This window comes from Nilaparvata lugens, chromosome 4 (genome assembly GCF_014356525.2).
Source record: "Nilaparvata lugens isolate BPH chromosome 4, ASM1435652v1, whole genome shotgun sequence".
Classification (NCBI taxonomy): Eukaryota; Metazoa; Arthropoda; class Insecta; order Hemiptera; family Delphacidae; genus Nilaparvata; species Nilaparvata lugens.
The window spans coordinates 14,796,132-14,822,415 of record NC_052507.1 but is presented as its reverse complement, the minus strand read 5'-3'; the positions used below and the strand labels follow the sequence as shown (position 1 = coordinate 14,822,415).

Here is a 26,284-nt window from a genome sequence, read left to right as displayed (position 1 = left end):
TATGTCTTTTTTATAAATCTTAAATTAAGTTGATAATTATCTAACATTTTTTATGTAATTTACTGACTCTGACTCTTAAGATCATGCAATGTTTTATGATACATTGTCTAATACGAATCTATTATAAGAAAAGAAACATTTTTTTAATAATCCAAAAAAATGTATAACACTAAAAAGCTATCTATTTGTGATGCAATACGTGAAAAAATACAAAGGAATAATAATATTATTATTAAAGGAATAATATATTATATTATTAACGTAGACTACAAAAAATTAACAAAATCTCAGTTCAGTTATAGACTAATTTATTCTATTGTTCTGTATTTCAAACTCTAAACTACCTAGAAATTCATATAAATATTTTTGTACCATTTGTTTAGATAGAATATTATTTTTGAAAGTTTATTAATATGTGAAACAAATACTTTAATGTCTTCTTGTCTGGGAAGGTATTCTTAGTTTTGCAAAATGCTGAAAGTTTAATTCAATTTTTTATAGTACGCTTGTGTTGCATTAATAACAGCTTTCAATGAGTGAAATTTCCAAAGTAAGTTTTGTTGGAGAGTAAAATAGGCAACCCTTTATTTCTTTTTGTATGAAAATAGATTAATTTTAAAATAAATGTGTAACAACAAACTGCATGTATGATGTGCAAGAAAATAAGTAATGATAAAAAATCTATACAAGAAAAAAATACAGATCTACAAACAATACTTCCATTTGGATACAGTCATCATATTCTTGGTTTAATAATGTTCATTATGTAATTATGTACATAATGTTCATTATGTTTGATCGTGAAAGGTACACAATTCCAATATCATAGGAAATATTCACAGTTACTTCATCACTTATTGACAAAATTACAACAACACTATTAAGAATTCCAGTAGAAGATTGTAATCTTGAAAAAAATAACAATGGAGGAGAAGCTTGTCGCTGTTACAGGCTTCAAAGTTCAACAATAATGTCATTTATATTACAACGCTTTATGTTTTGAAAGAAGCTTACCAATATTTGCCAAAGAGTGAAATTCTTTGGTATGACATGATTCCATATTAAATGAAAAATCAGGCAAACAAAATTAAGCAAACTTTCATTTTCAGTCTAAAAATTACTCACATCCACGATATTAATTATATTGTTTGCTTTTGGATACAACCATAAAAGTGTAACAAATTCATCACAAATCACAGAGGAGATTCATAAATATTGAAAGCAATAATTGAATTATCAATATGGTCAAAAATATCATCAGGCACCTAAAACATTATATTACAGAATACAGATACAATAATATCCAAGTTGAGCAGCAATTACTCAATTTAATAAGGCATATCCAGGACGGATTTGAATTTTCAACATTTGAAATACAGTAAATGAATAATTTTCATACATGAATAATTTATAATTTAATTACAGATAATTATTTAGAGCCTCAACATGCAATACAGGCCTACTGCTTCAACTCAAGCATAAATAGAATTTCAAACAACAATAATATTTCTCATCTATTTCACCAACCATGACGAACTGCAAGTTAATTCGTTTTGATCTATTTCTGACGACACTACAGTCTAATTATTCATTAAAGTAAATTCGCATGGCTTTTGTTGGTGGGGAGTCCCTTGCGGGAAGGTCCCACCGCCTGAATATATAATTTGAGCCGTCAATGGGCCTCATTTATTCATATGCAAATACAATCTAGGTAAATACAACAGGCATTTGCCTAAAACTGTATCAAACCTTAATTTTGAATAAACAGTCTAAAGGTTAAGTTACTTACGTAACTTAATTTAGACTCTAGTGTCGTCAAAAATTGTTCAAAACGAACAATATTTCGTTCTTGAATGATTTTTTAACTACAGTCAAGTTTTTTGAATGAAATTTATATTAGAAACTAGTACTCACGTGTGGAGCGCTTTCGGATTTTTAAATCTATTTTCAACAAGGTGTTGTGTTGAACAAAGTGTCGAAAATGGATTTAAAAATCCGAATGACTACTAGTTTTAATGAATTTTATTAAAAAAACTTGACTGTAGTGTCGTGAAAATAGTTCAAAAACGAATTATTATCTAGCAGTTTGTCAAGGAATGTGAAATATATGAAAACAATAATTTATATTCATCACGAGATTTAAAAAGAGACGTCTGCTGAAAAGTTCATCATTAAACCATAAAATAATTTGGTAGGACCTTCACCATTCAGCAATATAATATTATGTTGATTGATTTTCAAAGAAAAGTAGGAAATGCTTTCAGAAAAGTAATATTAAGTTCATTTAGAGAGAATTTGAGGTGGAAGAGAAGCTAAAGTAGGCCTATGGTAACAATAGTTTATTGTTGAAAAATACTATAAGATGGAAGTCAACATAGTAGCAAACAATTGAAATTATATAAAATGAACATGGTAATTTGAAAAAATGAACTTTCAACAGGATCAAGAAGACAATAACAGTGCAGCGTATGATTTTGCATGAATATTACACTGCATTTTCAATTATCTACAGTGAGCTTCCAGTTGAGAAGTATGTTTCAATTTCAAACAAAATATTAATAAATAGAAATAGTTTCATCAGTTGAAGGAAAATCAATGAATTGATTAGGTTTTATCAATTAGAAGTAGGTTTTAATTTTTTCTAAACTTGGGACTAGGGCTTAAATAAGAACCTCATACTCCTGAGTTGATAATTACCATTAAAAATCTTAAACAATAATTTTAAAAAATAATAAATTTGTTCTACATGGCCTAGGTCTACGGCAAATATATATTATACCAATAATATTAGAGGTACTTTCACTTCAATCAACGATAATTTATTCTATCAAATGACAGTCGAGTTTTAGATTTCAGTAACGTTAGCGTAATCGCTAAATTTGACTAACGAGAATGCTATTCCACACCGTACTTATGTTAGTTTTTTTTTGAATAGGTATTTAATGCCTCTACCTAACCTAACATGATTTTAGATAAATGAGTCCCAAATTATTATCTGCAAAATGCATCTGACGAGTATGAACATCGTTTCTCTCTTTTCAGTTCGGCGTAGTCTATGAATCTCGACAGTCACATATTTCTCAGAAGTCCATGTAGCTATTTACTCAACAATGAATAATTATAAAGATTAATCAATAGATATATCTAAATAATGAGTGATATTCAATATTCTCTAATCTATGGATACACCTATCCAATTTCAAGAAAATTATTAGTATTTCTCGTGAAGGCATCTTTTTAACAAAGGCACTAAGGTTTTCTACGTTACTGTACTAGGTACTATACATTGTTGCTACATAATATTAGTGAACATATGTAATTTATGCATATACTTTTCTTTCGACTTGAATTACTCAGAGCTATACTACTTTGGTTTGAAAGAGTCATGATAATACTCTTTTTAGTAATAAAACAAAGTGTTCAGTTAGTACATAATTGATATTTGACTACCGTCAGTCAGTAGTCCTCTTTCTTATAAGTTTATGTATTGCATTTGATCTTATAGAATAAAAGTTTAAAATTTTAATAGACTAAAATAAATTACTTCGACTTTTTGCTTGAGGTATTCAATTGTACTCTTAATAAAAAGGCACAGAAGAGTCTTGAACGTGTTGCTATAGATCTCAATCATTTATATCAAATCAGAAATTTTCAATGGCATATTTTCATGCATTAATTAATGTCCAAAAACTAGTTTTTTTCAATCAGGTCACAAAAACTATCATTGGAATTTCTCCCACTAAAACACACAAAAGTGATAGCAAATATTCGTGATTTTGAAGTCGTGATGTTACAGATGTTTGGCTTTGATAAAGGCGTTGAAAGTAGGTTCAACATAACTTCAATCCTCTAGGATCCAGTCTAGATATTGAATATTTCAAACAATAGGCATAGTAGTTTTTTAGAATTATTACATAGTTCTAGCATTCGCTTAAAATGAAAGTCAACAAGAAACTAGACTGGTGCTAGCTTGAATTCCATGAGAAAGCAATTGGTTTTTTTAAATGAAAATAAGAAAAGTTAGGAGCTATAATTAAATTTCAGAATGACAAAACTAATGCATTGAGATTTTCATTCTTTAGAAGCACGTTATTTGGGAGCAAACGTTTTCTCAAACAATCCATTGTATAAAACTGTATTATGATGGTCACCACTAAGGGTCGCTTTCTCCAAAAAATTTTAACTAAAAATCAAGTTTAAACGACCAGCTGACTCAATTGAAACACATTATAAAAATAATGCGATCATACATTGATTAAACGGGTTCAATAGTAAAACCATCTTTGGAGAAAGAGGTCCTAAATTGGAGCTAGTTTTAAAAGAAAGTAAAATTAGAAGAGTTGAAATATTTAATAAATATAACAGTACAACTATAGTTCAACTTCCAGAAAACGAAACTAACATATTGAGATTTTCTTATCTGGTCAATTAAACGGTTTCGGAACAATCCTTATGTGGAACTCAAGTATCTAATCGATAAGACCCTTGCGGAAACAATTCTTGAGGGGAACTTAAGGTTTTAATCTATAAGAACCTTGCGGAAACAATTCGAAACAATCCTTAGGTTAGGGGGAACTTACGGTTTTAATCTATAAGATCCTTGCGGAAACCATTCGAAACAGTCCTTAGGGGGAGCTTAAGGTTTTAATCTATAAGATCCTTGCGGAAACAATTCGAAACAATCCTTGGGGGGAACTGAAGGTTTCAATCTATAAGATCTTTGCGGAAACAATTCGGAACAATCTGTATGGGGAACTTAGGGTTTTAATCTATAAGATCCTTGCGGAAACAATCCTGTATAACCTAATATACATTACGGGGAAAGGTTGGAATGTGTTTGGGTGTGGTGGAGCGAGGTCAGAGGTCAGAGGTCGGTAACAGGACCTGACATGGTGACATGAGGCGAATGCATCGAGCCACTGCCGAGGCTGCTCATCAGAGACTCGCCCGAGGTCACGTGATCCCCATCGGCCGCCATCTTGTCCTCCACTATGCCGTTTATCTTCTTCTTCCGCAAGGCGCCCAGCACATGTTCCAGGCTGCAACACAATTACAGAATCCAATAAGAACTTACAGGAAAAGTTAATGTGATTTTTTTAGTAAAAATTTGTCAAGTTTTTAAAAAATGTTCTATTAATATTAGTTTAATTCATAATCATAATCAAATGTTAATCATAAAATAGACTATGAAAGTTGGATGCCAGAATAATTGAGAATATTTTTGTGATTTTTTGACATAAATTTGTCAAGTTTTAAAATATTTTCCATTAATTAGTTCATCATTAGTTCATTAGTGAAGAATTGAAAAGTCGCACATAACTTTTATTTGAACAATTTATTTTATGAAATTGGGATGAAAAGAAGTTTTGGACTGAAGTATGTTTCTTTGTCCTTGGGTTGATTGTAAATGATGAATAAATAAATAATAATTTATACAGTGAGTTGGTGTTTTTATTATGGCTCAGAATTTTTAATGTTTATTCAATATTTTCCAAGTTTTTGACTTAACACTACAGTGGATTTTTGAAATTAATTTCCAATATTAACATTCTAAATTCAAAATCTTTCATGATTACTTAGGAATCAAAATGAATGTGTTTAAAACTGCTGAAGAATCATAACCTCTTTTGAACCAATATGCAATCAAAATTCGGAAATGGAATAGTAAGGGATGTAAGCCTGCTTTTCCGTTTCCCGTTTCCAATCATTTTAAGATTTAGTTGTTTTGTCTTGTTGTTAAATAAGTAAATAAATTTAGTTAATAATCATAATTAATTGTAAATCAAACATTAATGGCTACGAAATTTGGATGCCAAAGTCCTTCCATATATTAAGCTGATAATGTCCTCTTACTACTCTACAATAAACAAAGATGAGCACTCTAAGGGCCAGACCACATAGAACGTTTTTCAGGCGCCAACCCATCAGCCAATCGGAGAGCTTCCTGCCCTCCCGATTCAAAAAACTCTGTCTAAAAAACGCTTATAATAACGCTTAATACAGTAGAACCCCTCTAATCCGCCCTCGGCTGGTCCGTCACTCCGGTTAATCCGACCATCGTCGAGCCGGCCGCGAGCCTGTTACAACTTGTCGATGACTCACTCCCGTCGAGCGCCGCGCCGCTCCATTGTTTACGGCCTCCGGGCCTCAGTCCCGTGTCACCTGTCGTCTTGGTTCTGTCGCGTGTTATTGTAGTGCACTGTGACACTTAATGGTTGTATGTATACTGTAGTTTTAACATTGTTCTTTTTTGTTTACTGACACTTTCTTTGTGTGTGCCGTGGTTTGTTTTTAAACATGTCAGTGAAAAAACGGAAACACGTAACTCTATCACTAAATGAAAAATTAGCAGTGCTACAAAGACTGGACAAAGGAGAATCAGTCCAAAAAATTGCACAGGAAATCAACGTAGGTGTTACAACAATTAAGGATTGGAGGAAAAATCGTAAGGACCTTGAATCGTATACAACTACGATTGATGGTGAAAAGGCTATTAAGAATCGCAAAACGCTAAAAAAGCCTAAACTTGAACTGCTTGATAACGCATTGTGGATGTGGTTTTGTCAAGAGAGAAGGAAGGGACCCCAGGGCCAATTTTAAAGGAAAATGCAATAATTTTGCACAAAAAATTGGAAGTCGGAAGTGAGTTCGCTGCTAGTGAGGGCTGGATTGATCGCTGGAAAACCCGTCATGGAGTCCGATTTGTTACAATTTCAGGTGAGAAACTATCATCTGATGCCGAAGCTGCTGAAGAGTTTTCTCTTAAGTTTCAAGAAATTGTCAAAGAAAATGATCTGTTACCTTGCCAAGTTTACAATATCGATGAGACAGGGCTAAACTATAAAATGTTGCCTACTAAAACACTGGCAGCTTCAAATGAGTCCGTGGCAGGAACAAAACTGATGAAAGATAGAATAACAGTCACTCCTTGTAGCAACGCAGATGGTTCGCACAAGCTTCCCCTGTTCGTTATCGGCAAATCCAAGAAGGCTAGGGCGTTCAAACACATAAACCCATCTTCTTTGCCGGTTTATTACCGCAATCAAAAATCCGCTTGGATGGACAGCAATCTTTTCAAATCTTGGTTTTTTGACGAGTTTGTGCCATCAGTCGAAAAAGAATCGAAACAAAAAAATTTGCCTGCTCGTGCTGTACTCTTGTTGGATAACGCGCCATCACATCCATCCGAGGAAGATTTAGTGAAAGGTGAAATAAAAGCTCTCTTTTTGCCCCCAAATGTGACTCCATTCATACAACCGATGGATCAAGGCGTAATCGAATGGCTAAAAAGGCGATATCGCCGAAAGTACATCAGATCAATCTTAGAAAAATCTGAAGAAGGTTGCAACTTATTTGAAGGCATGAAATCCCTAAATATCAAAGATGCCATTTATACAATCGCTGCGTCGTGGGATGAACTCAAAAATGAAACCTTGCGGAAATCATGGCGAAAGCTTTGGCCGGAAGTGATGAATGAAAATGACCAGGTAGATAACGATCAAAACAGCGACACACAGATAATTGTTAAAGAATTACAAACTCTAGATCCGAATGTTACTTCAAACGAAATTGAAGAGTGGATAACCGAATGTGACAAAGATTGTGAAACCTATCAAGAACTCGATGATGACCAGATTGTTTCCACTGTTTTGGAAAACGACGGTGAGGAACATGTGAATGATGACTGTGATTGTGAAGAAGACGAACCCCCTACCCGGATTTCACACACCGATGCCAAGAACGCTTTCGACATAGCTCTGCAATACATCGAGCAGAACCCAAGCTCAACTCCGATGGACGTCTTATGGATAAACAAATGGAGGGACACTGCAGCTAAGTCTAGAATTTCATCTGCTAAACAAAAATCAATAACTGACTTTTTTTCCAAGTACAGTAGTTTGTTTCTTTATAGTAAAAGGATTGCATAGGTATTTAAGGTTCCTTTATTTCAATGTAAAAACGTGATCTTTTGTATTATTCTGAATGTAAATTAATAAATATTGACTTCCCTCGGATAATCCGACCTTTTTTGCGTTCCGACCATGCCCCCGGTCCCGAAGGTGACGGATTAGAGGGGTTCTCTTGTTATAATATTATGGTCTGGTCCTAATGGCCATCACACACCGCCGTATCGTGACTGGAGATACGTCTTTTGAAAGAGGATACGTCGCCGACGTATCTCCTGAATCAATCTGTCAATTATTTCAAATCGCAAATAATTTCATCAAAAGGATATAGTACGTCACGGACTTCCGAAGACTCATTTCAAGCTACGCTGCAGCGGTGTGAGATGGTCTCAAGTGTAATATTGTACGGTACTTCAAGTTCTTACTTTTGTTATTAATCCAGATTCAAAATGTAGGTCTATAGTGTAATATATATTTGGATAGAACATTTCCTTGATACTCATAAAAAGTGGTAATATAACCTTCTTTATTATTTATTCATTTACAATGCAAATGACACTAATGTAATAACATTGAAAGATAAAATAATAAGGTAGTCCTTGTGCTATTTTTCTTCCAAATTTATAGGTGACAAAGTCCAAGATAAGGTTAGAATTCACGTGTACAATTTTTATAAAATTTTGGTTCAAAATAAACACTAAAACTATAAATTTTGAATTTAGATGGCTTAAATTGATAAATAAATTAGAAATATTCCACTCAATTATCACTTTTAACGAATAATATTGAGTTATTTGAGAAAATTTGGAACTATTCAAGAAACACAAACTCGTAAACACTAAAGCAATATTATAAGAATAACTTTATACAATAGTATTAAGAATTTATCAATAAGAATTCATTTCATATGAAATTGCAATTCTGATTTTCAACTTATTCTTGAATAAAATAATGTTTTCAAAGTTTATCGTCTTTGTCACTCACCTTCGAAATTGTGACTCAGCTGTTTTGCGAGCATCTATTTCTTCTTGTAACTCTCTCCTTAATTTCAGTTTTTCTTGCTCAAGAACTACAAGTTCTTGTTGATTGGATTCTTGAAGACTAGAAACAGTAAATAAATATACAGATTGTTAATGACAATATATGAGCTGCCATAACTATTCATAAATTCTGGACACAAAAGATATTTCAAAAGAGGATAGGTATAGTTGAAATTTTGTCACGATAATTGTATCTTTTATCACTAATGCAAAACTTGAAGCTAGACAATTTATATAAACTCAAGCTTGATCTGAAATAGTTGAAATAGCTAATCGACGAACAGTGAAGCCTCAATGAAATACAATTATAACGAATAATTATTAAAGAAATTCCAATTAAATGGGGTGATTAACAGCATTTAATTTGAATTTAGTTTAATAATAATTATTCATTAATTAGCATTTGAACAAATGCAATTTCCAATTTATTTCCATCTGTAGAATTAGAACGAATGAGAAAGTAATGGATTGACTAAACACTAGTGCCCCAAATTAAATAGATGAATGCTTGTTGAAAATATATTTAAATAGAAAATTTGAAATGATTTTAGGCCTATCGAGTGAATTTGAAGAAAACATTATTACAAAAAAATATCTTACCTATTATGCACCATAACGGTTTGCATTTGTTCCTCCAATCTTTTCAGCCTGTCGCTCAGAGATTCCTTTTCATTTGTAACATTTTGAAGTTTCTTCTGTAAAATTTAACAAATAAGATTTATTCAATATTTTCAAGAAAATGTTAAACATTAGAATTATTGTTCAAAACGTTTTGCTCAATAACGCAAATTTTGTTGAAAAATTTTAATTGGAATAAATAAAGAATTTGGATTTTCCACTATAACAACAGTAAAGTGAATTGCCTCTTGTTCCATAACATAGAATAAACATTAAAATGACTATCATTAAATTATATATTTACATGTACCAGATAGGTAAAACAGCCTCATAAAAAGTTGCTAAAGCAGAGATAATCCAGAACATTGTTACTGAATACGAAATGAAACATCATATTATTATACCAAATGGTATTTCTCGATAAGCCACATTTTTCATCTGGTGTTGTCGATTCATAATTTTGAATAATAAATAATTTGGGGTTGGATGACAACAGAAGTAACCAGATGAATCAAAAACTTCGACATTAACACTGATGAGAAATATTGTTATTTTTTGGAACAAGTAAAGATAAATTATTTGGAGTGGGGATTGCCATTTTTTCCAGGTGATCGATTTTCAACAAAATGTATGATTGAGATGAAAATCAGTTGCTCCAGACCTTATTGGGGATAGAATCCATTATATTTGAGTAATACTTTTGCGGTGTTGGAGCCGTATACGTTGTTTATGTCAATATTGGGAGATCTAAGTGGATAGGGTGGTTGAGCACATAATGTCAGATCGACTATATGGGCCACAGACTCAGCCTTAGACCATTTGGTGCAGGACAGGGGGTGGGGTGGGAGTGGAACATATCATGTTTCAGAGGGCGAGTGATCCATCGTCAGATCTATCCATTAGGCTCATTGTTACCGTCTACCTCCCTCTGCCGCCGCCACCACCCACCCAAAAAACGTTATGACTCTTCCATTTTCATTTTCTAGATTTATTCCAAGATGATCATCTTTAACAAACATCAATAATGATGGATTTGTGATTTCCATCTCCATTTTCTAGATTTATTCCAAGATGATCATCTTCATCCAACAATGGTGCATTTGTTAGATTCGAACCCGTTCATCAAAATCATCTTGATTTGCCTTGAAAATAACGAAAAACGAACCGACTTTCTCTATTGAAAATAGGAACTTTTAGCAGTTAAACGTAATCTTCAATAAATAATCTCTCTGTGGAAATTGTACTATTTATAAAATTTGGGAGTGGAGCAGTTCTGGGCTAGGCCTGTTGCTCTCACCCAGTCATATCTATAAATTATGATTTGTAATTGTATTGATGAATAAAATTGATTGAATTCAATGAATATATTATTTGGCGTCGCCCGCAAAATCGTATTTTGAATACTGGCAAATTACGATTCAACAAGGGTCGTGGTTCAGGCAGATAAGGACAGTTAATCAAATGTTGTTATCAAGAACAGAAAATGCTATATATTAGATGCTATTTCATTATTGATAATCAATTACATCAAGGGGCTAGTAGGTGAAGATATTTATTCAGTAACAGGGTTGAGGCTATAGCAACTTTTTATGAAGCCTATTTATGTTTTATCCATCATTTCAATATAATGCACGTCATTGCAAAGTTTATTCTATGTTATGTTATGTTACTTAATCTTAATCAGCAAGGAATGAGATTCAAATAAAATTTCTAGGTAAAAGATTATGAATATATTACTAGTGTATGGAAACTCTTGACGGCATTATATTCATATCTTTATTTCTATAGGCTACTATTTTCTCACTAATTTATAAAAAATTACTCACCTTCAGATCATCAAATTCTTTCAGAGTTAGCCTGTCATTGACCTGCAAAGAAGATTTGATTGAATTATAACGTTATGAAGGCTATAGTTTAATTCTTGCAATTACTATTGATATGAAAAGGATCTTTAATATATATGAAGCGGAATAGTTTTGCAGCTTCTACCAGCGAGAATAAATTATTTTGCTGGTGCAGTTATTTTAACAAATATTTTAACAACCAAAACCTTTTAGCACTGATTAGCTTTATCCAAATGAGTCTCCAAATGAGCTTATGGAAGTCAGAAGCAAAGTTGCAATAGAAAATGTTTTGAAACCTTCATCAGTTTTCTTAACTACTCGCTGTGATCATCAATACAGCATTTGCATCTTTCCGAATTATCACTTTCTCAAATTCAGACCAATCTTTTTTACAATTATTTTTTAAGACGGAACACTCTATTTTTTTCTGAAGAAAAGGCTTCTGCAAGATTCCTCTTCTATATTTCAATTTAAAAAAAAATGTTCTAGTCATCAAGTCAATTTCCTGTAGTTTCGGAAATATGTTATGTTACTAGTGTGTAGATGAAGTAGTGTAAGTATCATATTAGAGGTAAACCCTAAACACATACAAATTAATGATAATAATTCCTGACAAAACAGTGAATATGTTATGAATGTGTTAAAATACCAATCTTTATATTCTATCTACCACATGATGACTACGTACTGGGTAATCAACTTTTGTGCAGAAAACATACCAGACATTCAAACATGTTAGAAGGTCCTGCTAAATACCTTTATATATATTTAGAAGGTCCTGCCATAAGCCAAGGTCTATAAATAATACAGGTCATGATGTATTGCAAAATCGACATTATGTGGGGTCTTTATGGAGATACATTTGTCACATTCCAATCTGCTCACCAATTTTCAAATTTAGGTGTTATTATTATAGATTGAAGAACATGATGTGTTATTTTGTTAAATTGTTCAAAGATTATTGCTTGGCTTTGAATTGTAAAATAAATTCTCCCCACAGAATAATAACATTTAAATTCCAACTAAGAACTGAATTGTTGATTTTTAGATTGGGAACTTCAACCTCTTTTTGAGGTTTGCCTTTTGTCCCAATGCCTTATGAATCATAACAAGTTACAAGAATAAGAACAAATTGTAATAATAAAAAAATGAACTATTGAACCATTTATTATTTTAATTCCATTATTAAAAAATAAGGTGTGGTGCACTCACACAACTTTCCTTGCCGTTATGAAAATTTATCACCTGACGCTAGTGTTCCCGCGAATCTCAAGTCTACTATTCAAAGATCCAAGCCAGCTGATGACAGGACAATAAGGCTGGAGACACACGAAGTTTGCTATCTCTTCTTAGTAAATGATTTAATAGAATCAACAGTTGCAAACAGTTTGTAATTGAAATAATAACATTTTCTCGAATTTCGAGCTTATTTTCAATTTAAGGTGAAAATGTTACTGAACATTAATTGAAGAGATTTTCATGCTCAATCTTTTCCAGTTGAAATTTTTTGTTTAAATTGTATCTAAAGCCTGATAATTGGGAATCTAACATCAAACTTTGCATAGATGGGGCGGAGCTCCTGGAATTTTTACAGATATGGGACTTGTGGCAGTTGATAGAGCTTATCAATGACTATTTTAGCCATTTCCACCATTTTATCCGCCATCTTGAATTACATCAGATCGAAATTGTTCGTGTCGGATCCTTATATTGTAAGGACCTTAATTTCCAAATTTCAAGTCATTCCGTTAATTGGGAGATGAGATATAGTGTACACAGACGCACATACACTCATACACACACACACACACACACACACACACACACACACACACACACACACACCACACACACACCACACCAAATACCCAAAAACCACTTTTTTGGACTCAGAGGACCTTGAAACGTATAGAAATTTGGAAATTGGGGTACCTTAATTTTTTCGGAAAGCAATACTTTCCTTACCTATGGTAATAGGGCAAGGAAAGTAAAAATCGAAAACCTGAATATACATATTATCTGAACCAGAATATTGTTTTTAAAAAGCATAATGCATGATTTTGTTATGAGCAGATTTGAATATTTAAAATGTACCGCCATAAAGACCCCACATAATGGCCGCTCCATAAGCAACACGAGTGTCATGACCTGTATTTATAGACCTTGCCATAAGCTAACTGTAATAGCGCTCCAAGCAGATAATCTGTGTAACTTAAAGTTCATAGCCTCACTTTTTCTACCAAATATGGCCAAAACTAATATGGCTGCCGTTTTAACAGAGTTAGCGGACTTAAACCTGGGCTATCTGCTATCTCGTCTGCTAATTTTTTTCTAACGTACTACTATAGCATTGAGTTAACACAGACTTAGCAAATAGTAGGAGTTAGCGAATAGCTCAACTTAGCCAGCTAACTCCAACATTGTGAATACCCCTAATGATTGTAAATTATTTTGATTTGATACCTGAGGAGTCGTTTGCTTCAGCCTGGCTAGAAGTACTTCTTGGTGAACTTTCATTGATTCCCTCACTTCGCAAACCATATCTACAAATAAAATGAAAAAATTCAATTTCATAATAAAGATTAGATTTCTCAAATACAATAATAGCTTGAGATTGTCACAAACCCTCATCAATTAATATATTATAAAAGCAAGAGGTCAAAAAGCAGTAACCTTAACACACTCTGTGTAGAATAGTTGCTCAGTAGCCTACAATTCCTATCAATTCAATGAATAATATTCCAAGTACTTTTTCAATGCAATCTATTGCACAATGATTTTGTACTACATCCAATCTTCGGTTCATTATTTCTTTGCTTGAGAGGGTGGAAATTTAGAATCTACTATGAATTTTCATTTTTACGTTTTGTTTTGTAAATAACATTTTCAACCACCCAAAAAAAACCCCACCCCTCAGCACAGGGGGTAGGAGTGAAGAATATCCTTAAATAAGCTGCGGTGTCAAGAATTGTGTTACAAACTTTTAACAAATTTTTAAAATGTAAAAATTCAGGGCTACTTTCTTTTATTTATAAAATAGAATAATAGTACCCTTTAAAATTAATAAAATAATAAAACAAGAATACAAATTGTAACGTAACTACTAGTTTTTTTAACAAATTGTTGTTATTTCTATTTGATGCTCATTATCGTTGCTTCATTTTTAGCCTACTCATAGTTGGACAAGAGCAAATAATTCGAATAATGATCTGAACAGCGGGTCATATCCACCAAACGTCCTGTGATCGGTGCGGCCGATCGTCAATTGTTGAAGACGAAGATATCAGTAGCATGGCCACCTCACTTGAGTATCGCTTCTATTAGTTGTGTAGCGTTATTCGTTTTTGAGAGCAAAGGCAATAGTTCAGTATACATCTACTGAATTTTTCAAGTTTACGCAGAAAAAGTTTTGAATAATGATGCTGTGCGTGGATGGTGTCGGAAAATTAAAGACGTTTATTTATTTATTTATACATTAATAGATACAATCATTCTCAACTATGAATGATTGGGAAAGGAACAACAGGCTTAAAGCCCAAAACTGTTCCTTTCCCAAATTTAGATAGAAATTGTCCAAAAATAGGTTATGTTTACACTACACGTTTTTTGTCCAATTTTGAGTCCAAAATATTTATAAACTAGGAATTTAGAATTTAGGAAAGTTGAAAACCAAATTAAATAATAATAATTCACTAAATCATCACTAATAACTAAAAATACTGTATTAATAATTGAAAATTTCAAAACGCGAAAATAAACTCAAACGTACTCCTAAAACAACAGCTGTTCAACGTTAGTTGAAATGACTCCCGGAAACGTTGTGAAGCGGTGTCATCCGGATAGTAATTAGAGATGTGTCGTTCGGTCATGACCCGTTCAGATTGAACGGAACAGTAAGGTGAACAAGTGATCCGGATCACACTTATTCAAAAGACTCGTTCATTTTGATTATTTCACTCAATAATTTCCGAAATAATAAACACAGAAAAAGAGCCATAGAGGCATGGCTGAACTTATTATGGCTGAGTTATTTCCAATCGTTGACTTTTATATAATTATCAATTTCATATTATAAATTACCTACATTTTTGAACACGTCATACGCTAAATTCAAGTTTATATATTACATCCCTGATTAAGCTGATTTACAACTAACACTGGCGCACAAGGAATCTTCCTTTTGCCGGTGTTTTTGCCCCACCTACTGTACTTCATAAATAAGGATATCATTTCGTTATTAAATAAATTAACATCTCCTTAATTTTTCTGTATGTATCTTTGTTTAAGTGCAGTAGCATATACTTATTTTTATTTTTTGTAAAGCTTTTTTGTATTTTGTTTTTAGCCAATAAATTCATTCATCCATTCATTCAATTGCTTGTTTATAGGAAAGCTGACAGTCAATTGAACGGGTCGCGGCAGTGAACATATATGGCAGTCAGCATATACTTATTTTTATTTTTTGTAAAGCTTTTTTGTATTTTGTTTTTAGCCAATAAATTCATTCATCCATTCATTCAATTGCTTGTTTAAATAGGAAAGCTGACAGTCAATTGAACGGGTCGCGGCAGTGAACGAGACCGATTAACCCGTATCAGTAAATTGATCCGAACCACTTCCCATCTCTAATAGTGATCATAATAGTGGTAGTGATCACGTCATCACTATCCTGATGCAACCAAACAGCTTATTCAGCAAATCAAATGGAGTAATTTCAATGACCTGTCATAAAAACCTGACTTGGCCACTAGTAACTAATCCCTAAACTCAATACATGACTTACTAAACTAACGAACAGCTATTAAACAACGTCATTGGATGCACGTTTGTGCAAGTGCACGCGAGGCAATGCATGACCCCGCGTGCAGATGGGAAACAACAAAATCTGGAAAGAGTCATGGAAATACTCACTGACTCACTGAACGCGCTGGTGGCGTTCAGTGTGAGCAGCGACAAACAAGTGTCAACGTGTTTCTATGATTCTTTCCAGATTTTTATCTCATCTGTACGCGTGGTCATGCATGGTCTTGCGTGCACTTGCAAAATCGTGCATCCAATGTGATCATACTCTTAACCCACTAAACTCATTTGGCGGCAACATTTCATGAACAGGATTCCAGTAGATAGTCTGACTGGTATGATAAATTCTCACGACGATTATATTGAAGAATATGACGTGTATGTAAGTTCAAGTGATAAAATTATTCTTTTATACATTCATCTTTCATATATGACCAATCGGAGGTTAAAAACCTATCGTATATCAGATATACCGGCATAACTAGAATCACAGCTGTGTATTCAAGAAGGTGGTGAAAACGGAGAACTGACAACAATGCTCTCCAATAAAATCCACTGACATTAAATGAGAATTTTACTATAGCTGTACCTTCTGAACGGGACAATGCGTATCCTTTTCACTGTTCTACAATTCCTAACATTTCCAATGAAATCCACTGACTTTTAAGGCTGTGCAAATGCTAAAAATAAACTTTCTACTAGTGATATTTTTAAAGTTTTTCGATTTGTATATTATCAAGCTATCAAAGTGAAAAAGTTTTCTCAGGAAATTTTTTTCCGATCATAACTTTTTGAGATATGAGCGCCTCAAATTCGCTAAGATATAAATCCATGAGATTTAGAGGATGAATTATTCATGGTATTGTTGATCTAGTAAAATAAAAATTTTCTGAAAATATCAATTTCTTTGAATAACTTTTTCAAAGTTATAATTTACCAAAAATAACTCAACTGAAAGTTATTTTTGGTCTTTTTTTAGTAAATAGAATAACTTTCTCAAAAATTGATATTTCCAGAAAATGTTTGATTTACTAGATCAACAATACCATGAAGAATATATCCTCTAAATCTCATAGATTTATCTCTTAAGGACTCGCCACACCAAGCTCGCCAGTACCGCTGGTGGTAGTTTTCTCGGCTGAACACGCCACACCGAAAAACGTCCGCTAGCGGTAGTCTCCGAGTAGTGAGTCTAGTAGTGGGGGGTGAGACGTACTAGTTGCGTTGTGTTGCAAGGAGGATAGGTGCGCATGCGCTACCTCTTCGAATCGCCTGCCATGTATTCAGGTTGAGCGCGCCACACTGAGCTCGCTTTGTCCGCCGTACTACCTCTCAGCGAACTTTTGTTGAATCGCCTAGCAGGCGGTCGTAGGTGGTAGTGCGCCGTACTACCGCCGCGGTAGCGAGCTGGGTGTGGCGCAATCAACCTGAATACATGGCTAGCGATTTTTAAAACTTCGCTACCGCCGCGGTAGCGAGCTTGGTGTGGCGTGCCCTTTACCGAATTTGAAATGTTCTGTACCAAAAATTTTAACTTTAGGCGCTCATATCTCAAAAAGTAATGATTGGGAAAAGAAATGTTTTCCTGAGAAAAATGTTTCATTTTAATAGCTTGATGATATAAAAATCGTAAAACTTTGAAAAATACCACCAGTAGAAAGTTTATTTTTAGCCTTTGCACAGCCTTGAATGATAATTTTACTATAGGCTGTCTGTACCTTCTGAGCGGGGCAATGCGTATACTTTTCGCTGTCCTACAATTTACAATATCCTTTTACGATTCTTAACATTTTCACAGAATCTCATCATAGAGATGGGTATGGCAGGACACTTACCGGAAACCATGCCGGGCTCATAGCTGGGACGCGACTCCTTCCAAGCGTTCATCTCCATCTTGAGCTCTTGCAGTTCTCGCCTGGTCTCCTTCAGGTCAGCGCGCAGTCTGTGATTCTCTCTGGTGAGGCAGTTGACCCGCTCGGTGAGTGTGGCGTTGCAGTCATCACCAGTGCAGGATGCGGCGCTCTCTTCATCGTCCGAGTCAAGGCCGTTGGCGAGGCCCGGGTCACTGAAGCGCCGCTGCGACTCCGACTGACAGAGGACTGTGTTGGGCGGCAGACTGGTGTACTCGCTGTTGGTGTGAAGTGGGCCGTACTCGCGGCTGGTGTGAAGGGGGCCGTACTCGCTGTTGGTGAGAAGCGGGCCGTACTCACTGTTCGGCCGTTCGGTGTGAAGCAGGCCGTTGCAGCGGTGTGACGTCATCGCTACCGGGTGGAAAACCGGCTGATACTCCACAGAGTACATAGGACAGCCGCCGACCGCGGAATCTGACACGGCCGGGAACAGGCGTTGTTGACTGAGCGGCATCCAACAGCTGGGAGGTGGCTGAAAATTATTCATCAAAATTATCTTTATTCTTGGTTTCTTACAAGAACAACATTAACATAGTGATAGGGAGAAAATAAAAAAGATAACCTTGTGCTATTCCTCTCTCTAATTTAGATAAGGTTACATAAATAGTTCGAAATGGGTTATTTGATATGTTGTTCTTCATGGACGTTAAGCCCGCGTACAAACTTGAAGTCAGTCTTGCATGATCATACCACCTTTGACAAGACTAAACTGCGTACACACGATTCTGAAAGTAAGTTTGAACAAAACATCTGTTCCATTCATAAAAGCATTTCACAGTGGAACAGTCCCTCAGCTTATTCCTAGTTTTTCAAACCTAGTTTTTCTCTTGCCAAACTTCAAATCTACCGTCCACAGGTACAGTCTTAGGGTGTGATTGAATGTGTACATGTGCAAATGCAAGCTTGGTTATGTATGAACAAGAGTGAAGATGAGGAACAAAATATGAAAAGAGCAATAGAAACACTCACAATGAAATCGTGCACTTGCTGGTTGCGTCCAGTGTGAGCAGCTACATGCAAGTCACAAGGTGTTTCAATGGCAATTTCCAGATTTAGTTTTTCGAGTCTTTAATTCGACGTGCACTTGCACATATACGCATTTAATGTCATCACACCGACACCCTTAGTCAGATATGAATTAAAAAGTGGAATAACTTTACTCATGCCAAACTTCAAAACTACTGTCCACAATAAATAATACAACCTTATTTGTCAAATCTGGCATGATCATGAAAGACTGGCGATCAGTTTGTGAGTTAGGTTCGGGCTTTAGCAATGTATAAAATCTTGGATTATTCAAAAGTCCATAATTAAATAATGAATTTTTTCATGGGAAAAATTCTTTATTCAAATAAATAAACAAACATTTTATTTCTCTTCCAAAGACATTAATGATTAAAATATACGAATATCAATATTGTGATTATCTATTTGTGATGAGAAGGTTCCTCATATGGGCTATAAGATTTAGGCTCAGTTTCTAGGACACTCATCAAATCTAATGAAACATTAAAAAATATGTATTGAATTATGAGTTTAATGGTCCATTAGATTAAATAGGGTGTCCGATAAAATGGTTCTAAGACAATCTTGCATTTTATTGTTATTGTTTTGATATCTGTTTATTTTTTATGAGCATCATCTGAAATACTGGACTGATTAACTTGGAATTTTGCATATAGATTCTTAATTTACCAAGGATGTTTTTAGGCCTATTTTCAAGATTTCATCACGCTAAGTTTTCAGTTTGTCAAGTTTTCAATTAGATTCTCACGGAGCACAGTTTAATATTACTTATATATAATGGAACTAATTTACCGAGGATGATTTTAGGCCTAGTTTCAAGATTTCATCACGCCAAGTTTTCAGTTTGTCAAGTTTTCGATTAGACCCTTGAGGAGCACGGTTCAATATAACTTAAATACTGTATAATAGAACTGATTGCATTGAAGATTAAATTACTATAAGTTTAGGTTAGTAGGGCAATGTGACAAAGATTAGAACAGCTTTGGAAGAATTCAGAAGCGGTAAAAATGAATGATGATGCTTACCTGGAACTCACTCATCGACCTGTAGCCTGTGTTGGTAGTCGGCTGTCGCTTCACTTTTTTGGTGTGCGTCTTACGCCTGGCATGTTGTCGATTACTGCCCACGCCATTCATATCCAGACTTGACTTTGAAGTTGCAGTTGGCATGCCTGCAACGTTCTGACGGCTTCTGAAATTTACCCAAACCGTAAAATATCTCAAATTCATACTGGATCAATATTTTTACTGTTTTTCATATTTAAACTATGTTCATATAAAGTATGTAAGTACTATATTGAGATTTTTCAAATATTATCAATAGAATAAATATTTAAAGAAAAAATCTAATGAATTTTTATATTGATAACAAGATAGGAAAAAGTCAAATATGGAATCGTAGAGGAGAGAAGTTGATTAGGTGAAGGATAATGTCCTCCTCAGACTTCATAAATCAATGCCGGGTATTCTTCAGGAGTTTTAGAATCCTCAATGTGTACAGCCAGTATGTACTGAGCTCACTGATGTACATATTTCAGTTTTTGTGTTTTGAGTCTTATTAGTTTATCACAGATTGACAATGGTGTAATAACTGAAACCAGTCTTTCTAATTATCAATAAATCAGTGGTTTTTTGACAATTTCTCAGTCTTTTTCATTCAATATGTACATATTTATTGTACATGAAAAAAAACCAGGATCTGCTTCAAAGAAAAAGTATTATACATGCGTACAATACCAGACATGCTGCATCACTGGAGTTACCTCGCTGCAGACTGGTTGGAATTTGCAACCCTTGAACTTGTAACCCGCTTCCCAACACAGAATATATAATTCTTCAACAGTCTTCCCAAGGAGATACAAGACAAACCAAGCTCCAGGTTCTACAAAATTCATTGTGAAGAAGAAACTTATTGAAATACCACTCTACTTGTTGGGGGAGTCAAGGGAGGAGTCTCATTTAGCAAATCTAGCACCTCCACCCTTCACTTTTTTAAATGTATGTGACAGAAGTTTTTTGACACTGCCTATCTGGAGACCCCAGTCCTTGGCAACGACTTTTGTTTTTAATAGCTGCACAAACTGAACGCAACCTTCAAGTACAAACGTTCAGTGGGAGTGTCCGAGTGTTCCTATTGCTCTTTCTAGATTTTGTTTTTCTTCTGCACACTTGGTCCTGCTTACAATTATAGCACATGAGTATTCAATGTAATTACACATTTATCAATAGAATAAATAAATCAAGTCTGTAATAAACTTTTCTATTGACACAAAGATAAGAAATTGACAAATATGGAATCATAGAAAATAGAAGTTGATAATTCTATTACAATTAGTTTACTTTCGTTCAAGATTTCTTTACAATCTAGATTTTTATTTAGTTAAGGTCAAGGGTCTAGGTTAGATAGCTGAATGATGTAAGTACAAGCAAAATTGATTGCAAAATTAACGTATAATCGTACAGAATTCCAATGAAAGTAAAATTTGTTAAACGGATAGCAAATAAAACTTGTCATTAAACTTATTTTAAATAATAGCAATAAGGAAACATTATCAAAGATTCTAACCTGTTATCCATTTGTCAATTGGTAGCTTACAAATCCACAATGGAGAAAGCCAGCATAATTTTTACTCATAATAATATTGATATAAATCGATCCATTTTAAGACTGTCGCATAAAACTAAAATATAACGTTAACAAGAAACAGAATTAATTATTATTTGTTATTGAAAAATTGACTTTGAAGTTGAATGAAGGATGACGATGAATGAGCAATGAGTAAGAAAGTTATAGATTACGCCAAAACAGGAAACCGAAGCACTTTTAGGCTAGAGCTCTCTGCCTCTGTTGATACCTTTGATACATTATGGAGATTTTCTCAGTGTTACATCTGGAAGCAGCCACATTGAATTAATAAATTCTCCGTCGAAGAATTTGGCCATATAAATTATTTTGAGCGCATAATTACATACAACGCTACAGGTAAGAATTTCGTCATTTGAAGAAAGTAGAACTTTTTCAGATTCGACATTTTATGTAAAATATAATTTTCAAGGTTGGTTAAAACATTGCAAACTAGCAAGGAATGGAGCTATTCCTTAGCAACCACTGGAGCTGCGTCCTTGGAGTCATCACGGCTAGAGCACAAAACCTATAAATTCATTAGAGATTAAATATAAATTGAAAGAGCAATATATAGCAAGCATTTCTAATATCTTTTTGTGTAGTTGAGAAGTTGCTGTCATAATGTTTATGCAATATAAAAATCCAATAAATCATATTGGATTCGATCTAATAATTCATAGGTTATATATGTGCAGCTTTAGCCACGCGTTTCATGTAATTGCTAAGGAATTGCTCCTTTAAATTCTAAAGATTGGCCTTTGTGACCCAACCTAACCAATTTCAAGATATCAGGCAAGTTATTATAAATTGTTTCGATGAAGAGTCATATATGCTCAATCTATCCACAATTTGCAGATTTCAAAGATGTATGTACATCAACCAATCGCCTTTTTGCTGGTAGAGTAGCTTTTAAAGGTGAGGACTGATAGTCCAGTCACTATATACATTGGTGAATGCAATTTATATTGTAGTTCTGATTTTTTAATATATTATTTGGGTACATAAGAGAAGTCCAGAACTAATTTCTTCATGCAAAATTCCTTGTGCTAGATACAGAGTGGCCCAAAAACCTCGTATTTCCGGCTCATTTTCCAGTTTTCAGCTATTTCTGCCAAATCTCATGATTGGACAGAAAAATTTGCTCTTGCTTTTTTTCTAGATTATAAAATTCTGAATAGAATGAGATCATTCGGAACTCTCTATCTCCAATGAGTACTGGGTTATGATTTTTTATGATGCATGATTTTGAACCGCCTTGACGAACCAAGAAGATTGAAGTGTAGTACAATGAAATTTGAGCATTGTTTCAAAAGTTATAAGTGTTTGAAATTTTTATCCTTGAGGTGTCCTTAAACGCACCTCTACACTAGGAAATACTGAAATGAAGTGCATCTAACAGGTGTCCCATAGGACATAATCTCATGAACTTATATCATTGTGTGAAATATCAATGTGAGGACAATATAGTTGGTGATGATGGATGAAGCTGAAAATTAGGTGTTTTTCACAATATAAGGATCATTATTGTCAGGTGTAACTGGAAATCAATATGAGATAGAGCACTCTACCTGATCTCAGATTGTAGAGCACAAAAATACGCCCAGAGGGATTCTGAATTATACATCTAAATGATAACAATCAAAAGATATTGTTGATCAAAAACTCAAATTCATCAAAATTGATTTTTTCTTGAAATTTCGCTCATTTTTGAAAAATCATAACTCAATACTCATTGGAAATAGAGAGTTCCGAATGATCTCATTCTATTCAGAATTTTATACTCTAGAAAAAAAGCAAGAGCAAAATATTTTTCTGTCCGATCACAAGATTTGGCAGAAATAGCTGAAAACTGGAAAATGAGCCGAAAGTACGAGGTTTTTGGGCCACTCTGTATCTAGCACAAGGAAATTTTGTATGAAGAAATTGGTTCTGGACTTCTCTTATTTACCCGAATAATATATTGAAAAATCAGAACTACAATATAAATTTATTGCATGCACACCCCCTTTTTTATGTCTATATTGACTGGACTATGAGCTTATTCTGCTGAATGAATACTCTTTTGGCCGGGAAGTGAGAATTTGCTCTCTTTGCAATATAAAGGGAGCGAGGATGATGTACCACACTGCCAGATGCCTTGTCCTTGCTGAGATCCAAAGAAGGCACTTTGAGAAAAGTTTTCTGCATGTCTGGAGAGGAGCTGCTGCGGCTGTAATATCTGAATTGATACGGGACTGGAAGGCAGTGAGCCGCTATGGCAAGGGTGCCTGGCAGTAGAGATACTTCCTGGTTCAGCTATTCAATTTGAACTCCTATAAAAGCTTAATTTATTATTATATATTTTGTTGTATTCTTATTCACGAATCAACTCCCCCAGACGGCACTTTTGTGATGGGGTAAAAATGCCTACAATGATTTGCTTTGTATACCGTTTCTATGGAATAATTAAATTAAGGCCATTTATTATTCTATTTTAATAAACTGTACATTATTCATACATTTTAAGACTCCTGTGTGTACTGGAGTACTCCAGATGTTTTTTGTGTGTGTGCTTTTTGTTAGCTTAACTGCATGATTATAAAATTCTCATTATCTTCTTCAAAACTATTTCTGAGTATGCTAACATCGCATCAATTTCTTGTCACTTCAGCCATACCGTCAATAGATGTTTAAACGCAAAGGTGTGCGACTTTTGGTTCTAACTATTATATAAATTGTTTTTTATTTCTTTCTCATTCCATTTTTATGATATACAATTGACTATTCAAGAAGTATTCTTTTGAACGAAAAGTAAAGGGATATGCAAGCAGAACAGTACCGGTACAGTACCTTACACATGAGGTGTAACTGAGGTCCAGTACCGTACTATTGAATAAACAACAACATATAGAATATAGAAAAATGTCTTTATTGATAAATTGTACATGAATAAATAAACAATAACTATAAACATCTATTTACTACAACTAATATCAATAGGCTACATCTGCATTATTTACCCATCAAGTTTTCTATAATAATAGGTTCTAACTACCTATTTGGTGGTCTACTGGTACATTTAGAATACATTTACAAAATTAATGCTAATCAAATAGCTTTTAACTAACAAATATCTACTGATCCACCGAGTATTGAGGAGAAAAATAAAAATTATCTATCATTGCAAGGCATTTGTTTGTTTTTTTTGCAAGGCATTCAATTTTTCCCAAGTAACTATGTATTTTTCAAACAAGCTTCCAATATAGGCCTACATAAATAACAGCAAAACCAGAATCAATCTAGGAAATCAGAATCAATTTTCATTTTTTTATGAAGTCATTGTTGACATGTAAGAGACTTGAAGCAAACCTTAAATTTGTCATCCATCCAAAACTTACATGAGTCCTCACCAACTCTGTTCCCCACTTGAAAAAATATTTGGGCTGTCCAAAGGTGGGCAGATGGTCATGGCTTTGTTTTAGACAGAATATCTGGATTATTAATAAACAGCTATATTATAAAAATAGATACTCATTAAATAAGTCTCCCAGATATAGCAAAGTAACTTATAGGCTATAAGAAGTTTCCGGAGTAGTTGTGAGGGTGATATTGTGGTAGTTATCTATATACAACCACCATCTAGTATTTTTATTCAGTCACTTATGAATAATCTGATTAAAAGCTTCCATCCAAGTAGATATCAGAAACAATGCACTGTTTTTCCTCTCCTTTATGTCTGTAGTCCAATCCTTGATTCGTTCTCTCACAAAAGTCTGACCTAACAAATTATTCAAATTGTTGACTTGTTGAAAACCAATGGGCTAATCCGATTCATAACCTCTGTCAACCGTTCATCAGAGCTAATAGTGAGGTCCACGTTATAATGACAGTATTTGAGTAACTTTGATGTTGCTATCCTTGTCTATCATTCGATAAAGCAGGTAGTACTATCCTTTTCTAGCTCCGCAACGATGCCTAATGTGTTTTTGACAATGTAGAAATATAATTAATTAAGGCAGAGAATAGGCAACGCTGTTCTTCTATCTTTATCCACTGCCATTATAACGTGGACCTCAGTAAACAATATCATGAAGATATATGTTAGACGCTTCATGGCATAAGCAATACACATCATCGTATATGCGATTCATCAAGACACTTTTACTGTACATTTGGTTAAACATATTGTTCAACTTTGAATAAGCAACACTAGTGATCAGATCAGTCACTACAGTCGGTCGGTCTTTTACTCTGTCAAAACGAAACATCTTGCTATTCTATTCAAACGTCAACTGACCAAAATTGGTTGGAACTACTGTACTTTTATACTTTGCTCAAATTAACTTCCGACTTGGATTGGACATGCGCAGCAGAGAAGGCACACAGTGGCAGGGATACAACGGCTGCTATGTTGCCGTTGTGTATCGGCCAGCATTTTCTAATTTCCAGTTTAGTATTCAAGCACCCATGTTGAACTTAGGAAGTTTCCTCTCTGCGATCACAGTCTCTACCGACTCTATTCGACAAATTGACAA

General features: G+C 34.1%; 1 protein-coding gene across 1 annotated transcript; it reads right to left on the bottom strand.

Moving 5' to 3' along the window:
• On the bottom strand, positions 1-22,048 carry LOC111046336. The gene is made up of 8 exons (XM_039426735.1): positions 21,711-22,048; positions 20,171-20,336; positions 18,045-18,591; positions 13,873-13,952; positions 11,392-11,433; positions 9,548-9,642; positions 8,892-9,008; positions 1-5,039 (listed from the first exon to the last, which is right to left on the bottom strand). Exons 1-8 carry the CDS (start codon positions 21,719-21,721, stop codon positions 4,865-4,867), a joined length of 1,233 nt encoding a protein of 410 aa, XP_039282669.1. The 5' UTR covers positions 21,722-22,048; the 3' UTR covers positions 1-4,864.
• Positions 22,049-26,284: the final 4,236 nt, after the last annotated feature.